The 6,000-nt window shown below is 37.6% G+C and overlaps 1 protein-coding gene and 1 non-coding gene across 2 annotated transcripts; one reads left to right on the top strand and one right to left on the bottom strand.

Moving 5' to 3' along the window:
• The first annotated feature begins 1,453 nt into the window (after positions 1-1,453).
• Positions 1,454-1,525, top strand: TRNAG-UCC (transfer RNA glycine (anticodon UCC)). Its single transcript has one exon. It is a non-coding gene; the product is annotated as a tRNA-Gly (tRNA).
• A 202-nt stretch (positions 1,526-1,727) lies between these two features.
• LOC113728147 (UDP-D-xylose:L-fucose alpha-1,3-D-xylosyltransferase MGP4-like) lies at positions 1,728-5,085 on the bottom strand. Its single transcript, XM_027252676.2, has 4 exons — positions 4,267-5,085; positions 3,865-4,026; positions 2,885-3,100; positions 1,728-2,365 (listed from the first exon to the last, which is right to left on the bottom strand). Exons 1-4 carry the CDS (start codon positions 4,774-4,776, stop codon positions 2,156-2,158), a joined length of 1,098 nt encoding a protein of 365 aa, XP_027108477.1. The 5' UTR covers positions 4,777-5,085; the 3' UTR covers positions 1,728-2,155.
• Positions 5,086-6,000: the final 915 nt, after the last annotated feature.

The following is a 6,000-nucleotide window of genomic DNA, read 5'->3' as shown; positions in this document are numbered from 1 at the left end:
TTTACTAGATAACTAGAAATAGAAGACATCGAGGAAGGAAAAAAAAAAAAAAACGGATGGCTTGGCACAGAAAGTTGTCGGTCAATTAATAATTGCATTTCGCATTACTTAGAACAGAGATCTCATGCTTGATATCTTCACCAAAATATCCCTATTTAGTGACATATTTACCCTTAGGTCTTGACAGGTGGTGATTTACACTTGATTTATTCTTTAGATTAAAAGCAAAATTTGACAAATAGCCACAGGTGCACTAATTAATTAGTGTTTTTTTTTTTGGATCAATTAGAACTTGTCTATTTTACGTCTACTCTATTCGATACTGAGGAAGAGGACTCAATTGGGTCAAGAGACTAAATCACCATCGCATCAGACGGGTATACTACGTACTACTCCTATTCTATTTTACTAATTAGTTAGATGAGTGGCTGAATTGAAACGATAAACAATTTGATCGTCCAAAGTAGATGCGAAATATAGTTTAATGGCCACTGAGATTTTTTGTCCAAAATAAGAGGCAGATCGAAATTGGAAAAATAAAGAAGAAGAAGAAGAGGAGAGAGCGAAAAGTTTTTCCAATCAAGTCAGCATGCTAATAATGGAGAATAAGTTAATCCAATCAAAATTTTCTACTTCCTGGAAGCTAAATGTTTATTCTTTCTCCTCCATGATATTAGTCAGACGTTTGCGCATATCAATCAGCAATAAATATATGGTATGGGGGCTCACGCTCGAGCTTGATTCTTTAATACGGTCACGAAAAGCTTTTTGGTCAAAGCAAGATTCACAAGGATATTTATCTATTTTTTTTCTGACATTTTCTTGACGGAAAGCAAGAACGATAATTAAACCTAGGTCCCCGAACAACCTTCAAAAACCTTCAACTTTTGAAGGCGTCCAGGGGACTTAACTACCCATCCCAACACCCCCCCAGTACCGATGTGAGAAAGAACCCCCACAGGGGCAAGCCCAGCAGGGCGGCTTCTACTAAGAGTTAACTAACCCCCACCAACCCCGGATATTTATCTATTCCGTGTTCAAGAATCAATTACCAACAATTTCACTCTTCTGTCAAGGTAAAAGAGGGAAACTATTACTTAGAGATGAATCTGTTTACTAGAATATAGTGGACCTTCTTTTTTTTTTTTTTTTTTAATAAATGTATTGTTTTTTTTTCTGGATTATTTACCTTGTAATACAAGTATAATAATGTTGGTCAAATATTTGTCTCAAGTATGTATTCCAAAAGAAAGAGGATGTAATTTTCTTATTGTCTTTTTTGTTTTGTTAAAAAAATTCTTACTGGTTTTGTTGGCACAAGACATTCATCATCATCTGGGAGTGCAGTCGGTCAGAATAAATACTGTGATGGAAGGATATTTTGGTGTAGTGGACGTGCCGACACTATCTGCCTTAATAGTAGGAAAACAATGTTCAGCGCCTTTCACAACCAGCGTTTGTAGTCCAACGGTTAGGATAATTGCCTTCCAAGCAATAGACCCGGGTTCGACTCCCGGCAGACGCAGTTGAAGTATTTTTTCGTTCGTTGGCTTGCTGTTCTTATTAGTTTTTAATTTTATATCATTCCATTCCCTTCCCTTATCATTGAAATTGAAATTCGGATTGATGGAGTTTTTTTTTTTATAATTTCGAGAAACGTAAGGATATATGAACCGGACAGAATTTAGTTATCGTACTGGAAAATTAAGTCATCAAATAAGAAAAAATTGCCAGTAATTGCAGTATTTCACAGTACCTTTAACATATTGCTGTAATTAAGTCATCCTTTTTGGATACAGCATCATCTTTGAAAGTTACAGGTATATAGCACGAGCGAGTTAACCTGAGTCATGACTAGTAGAAAACAAAACTGCAAACAATTCCTCTGGACAAGAAATTAAGAATCATCGACCCGCTAGGAAACATTAGGCGAGCGCCTGTGCTTCATTATGCGTAGTAATTCTCAAACTTGCATGGAAGACAATCTGAGAGCCGCCGGTGCTGTTTACTGCAAGTTAGCTGCAGTAAAGGGCTAACTGCAATAAAGGGCTAACTGCAAGTTAGCTGAAATGTACCATCCGGGTTGTTGTTGAAGGAGATGGGTATAAACAATTTGAGCTTATCCCTTGCCAACAAGCACAATCCTCAAATCACATCATAATCTCCCAAGCGGTGACTCCAAGGAATGATCATCTACCAACCAGAGACCATAATCACGAAATCGCTTTATCTTCTTTTCAAAACCAGTAATATAGTTATTGTGAATAATGACATGCATTCCCTTAGTTTCCTGTACCCATGTCGGGTTCTTGAAGTACAAACCGCCTGTTGGGAATGCAGCCTGAGGAAGCAAATACAAGTCTACCTGCAGTTATTTTAAAACAGAGAGTCAGTTGTTTCCCCAGTCGATAAGCAGTGACAAAGCCCGAGTTATTAACGTCAATATAACACGTCCAATGAAAACCATCCACTGCAAATATTTAAAAATCGAAGCATTCATAGATTAAAGGTGCAGCAAACATCATCGTCAAAGTACAATGAACTATGTAAATAAAGCTAAAACAAAAACAAGTCCAAAACGGGAGTAAGCTAAGGCCAAAACATCAAAGAACATGTCAAAGAGGCACTTTCGTACCTCAACTGGTCCAGGCAAGGGGTTCAAGCTGAAATCTCCTGGCCAGACAATATGCGTGTGCATGTGTCTAACTCAGGCATAATTCAACTATAATTGTGTTTTGATCAATATGCTTCTGGTGTGCAAAGGTTTCCGATACTGAATAAAATGGAATGCTGGTAATTTTGACTCATAAATGTTATTTTCTTCTGCACATGAGTGCCTAATAGGTCATCCAAGGAGGGGCCAAAATCAACAAGGAGCCCATACCTGTCCAGCAGTTTTGTTCAGTGCCCAGTTGAATGCAGGCTGGTCGTTGGCTTTTTTGGCATTGGACCATGGCTGAGCCTGAAGCTCTTCAATCCACTTCTTCATGACTAGTTTTGCTCCACCAGTGGGTCGCAGAAAAATCATACAGCTACAGATGTAAGTACGACCTTTTTTTCCTGGAGGTGGCAAATCATGAGAATGGTTCAGAGGTTTCACCTGTTCAAGAAACATAGAGAATAGCAGAAAACTGTAATTTGTCATATCTTATCAAGAACATAATACACAACCTGCTAAAAGCAGAAGCAAGAATTAGTTTTGCATAGCTCTTGATCGTCTGCAAGCAGGACTAGATTTTGACCAAACAAATTTAATAATCATGCTCTGGAATGTTAACATACAATGTCAGGAGTTATGCAAAATCACAGATAATTAAATGTCCAACTTCACTATGGTATACATACGTACTTCTCCAGACTTAACATATACCCGTTCCTACGTTGTTTTAGCATATGTTCTTTTGACATAAATTTGAAGTCATAACATTTACTTTATGATAGTAAACAACATTTTAGGAAATATAGTCTTCAGCAAGGAAATTTAAGTTGTTCTTTGCAATGAGGAAATAAAGATAAATCATAAAAATTTCAACACGAGCCATTTATTCATTGTAAACATAACACCTAATTGACTTATAACGAACTAAGAGAATTTAGAATCCAAAGGAATTCCAAATTCCAGGAAATTGTTAAACAGTTTGGATTAATGAACTTCTTTAAATAGAGCAGCAGTTCCATTATACTTACCAGGTGCTAAAAACTTCTTAAGAGTGAGATGATATTTAGAGAAAATTATCATGCATTCTTCAGCAGATTCTTGCCAAACCCATTAATGTTGACAAATGATGTATTATTCCCGTGGTTTTGATCAAAACCTAATAATTTATTGGAATGGGATACAACATCACTTTTCAGGACACTTACAGCAGCCATGTCATCAGTGAAGTACACATCATGCTTCCCTTGCAGATGAGGAAATGGATCTGCTAACCAAACCATATCAACATCATTGTACATAACATTATAGCCAAGCTCCAAAATTTGCAGCAGATGGCGGGGCCTTCTCGATGTAAAATTGAAGAACCCCTGTGAAGTAGAACTCACACGGTTACTTCAAAATGGGAAATCAGTTAGACAGTGCAGTGTCAAATTAATTCAATAGGGATTACTAATAAATTAGTTCCTATCTCAAGAAATACTAGTATAATTTAACACCTCAAGATCAAATTTCAAAAACAACTTCCAAATCCAAAAATCTAAAAAACCCAACATTAAGAGGAAAAATTTAAGGTCAAAATCATCCCAACAGTGGATAAAGTATACAACCTGAGAACCAAACTTATGAGCAGCTTGAGATTCCAGTGCAGGAGGGATGAGCACAGCATGGCCAGGCCACTTCTGATTGACCTTAAACAACGTCGGATAATCCTCTGCAATCACCAGCACTTGATCATGGTGCTTCTGCCTGACAATACTAATCAACCAGTTGTTCAAGAATGGCAAATAAGCCTCACTGACGGCACAAACAATAAGAGTATTGTTCTTTGCCACATTGGCAGCTGCCTCAGAGAGCGTGTAGGCACGCCACTTTGATTCAGAAAAGTTAGGATTACCGCTGCGGGAACTACTAATGCTGCTGCTAAAGAGGCCTCCTTGTGGGATTTGAATCCAGGGGTAGAGGATACCAAGTACTATGAGGAGAGAAAGGAGGAGGACGAGAGAAGTGCGGTTGAAAAGAATGCTGGGTTTTTGAGAATTTTGGGGAGATCGAGGGGATAATGGATACTGGTCTGTGAGAATGTTGTGAAGTGGCCTTTGGTGCAGAAAAGATGACATTTTTATGCTTGATTTCAATGCTTGATTTCTATTTTGGTTTCTGTTGATAGACAAAGGAAGGATTACAGGGCCAAGAATTTGAGGTTTTTCTGTTATTTTTTCCTTTATAATTTCTCTGAAGAATGCAATGATCAAAAGACAGATCTCAATTCTCTAGCAATGAAGGAAGTGGAGATTGGGAGAATCTGGAAAAGCGCTGGGAAGGGAGGGAGGAATCGTTTCCCGGTTCCGACATAAACAGGGCTTTGATAAGTGTTCTTAGCTCTCTGCATCTTAAGGCCCGACTAGTAGCGGCCCGTCCATCTAACTCTTGGGCCAGCCTCCTCTCCTTCCAGACACAACTAGTACTTATTTTGTAAGCTTGCCTCTTCATGGTAAATTGGGATGGCTAGATGCATCTCATCTAAGTTTATACCGAACAGCCAGTAATTATATTGGCTCTAGGGGTGTCAACGGGTCGGACTCGGGCTTGAATTAAAAATTCCGGACTTAAACCCTTTTTTATGCTGTAGATCCGGACAAGACCCGTATATCCGACGGGTCAGGATCGATTCCGGGTCTAAAAGGTCCAAATTTAAATATTTAAAATTAAATTCAAAACCAATTACAAATTCAATCTCCAAACTTAAACAAATCAAATTACAAAGTTAAATCACAAATAACTTGCAATAGTCAATCCGAAACTAGTCACAAATCAATCTACAAAGTCATTACTAAATTGTTAATTTGGTAAAAGAATGTATTTATAAATATTTATATTTTATAATTATTAATATATTGTTTGGATCCGAGTCGAATACAGAACGAATCCTATATTCCATATTTCACCCCTTTTTTTATTAGAGTAAACGGGTCCGGATCCGGATCCGGATTCGGGTATTAGAATTATTTTTAACCCAAATACAGAAAAATTTATCGGATCTGAGTCGGGTCAGAATTCAAACCCAACCGGTTGGCACCCCTAATTGGCTCAACCAAGTCTAATAACACGACCAAATGCCAATTACTTACTTTCTACCAGGTGGGTTCTTTGGATTTTATTATGCGCCAACACCTGTTCTATAGTAATACCTGATGAACAAAGCACTTGGATGCCCAGAAAAACAAGATGTAGGAGTATTTAGTTGAGTAGTACACTAAAAAAAATTATTAGCCTGAATTCAAAATCTTCCACTTATCAAAAAAAAAAAAAAAAAAAAAAATTGGATGAGAAGACAAGCATGT

Source organism: Coffea arabica, chromosome 2c (genome assembly GCF_036785885.1).
Source record: "Coffea arabica cultivar ET-39 chromosome 2c, Coffea Arabica ET-39 HiFi, whole genome shotgun sequence".
Classification (NCBI taxonomy): Eukaryota; Viridiplantae; Streptophyta; class Magnoliopsida; order Gentianales; family Rubiaceae; genus Coffea; species Coffea arabica.
This window is presented reverse-complemented; position numbering and strand designations above follow the sequence as displayed.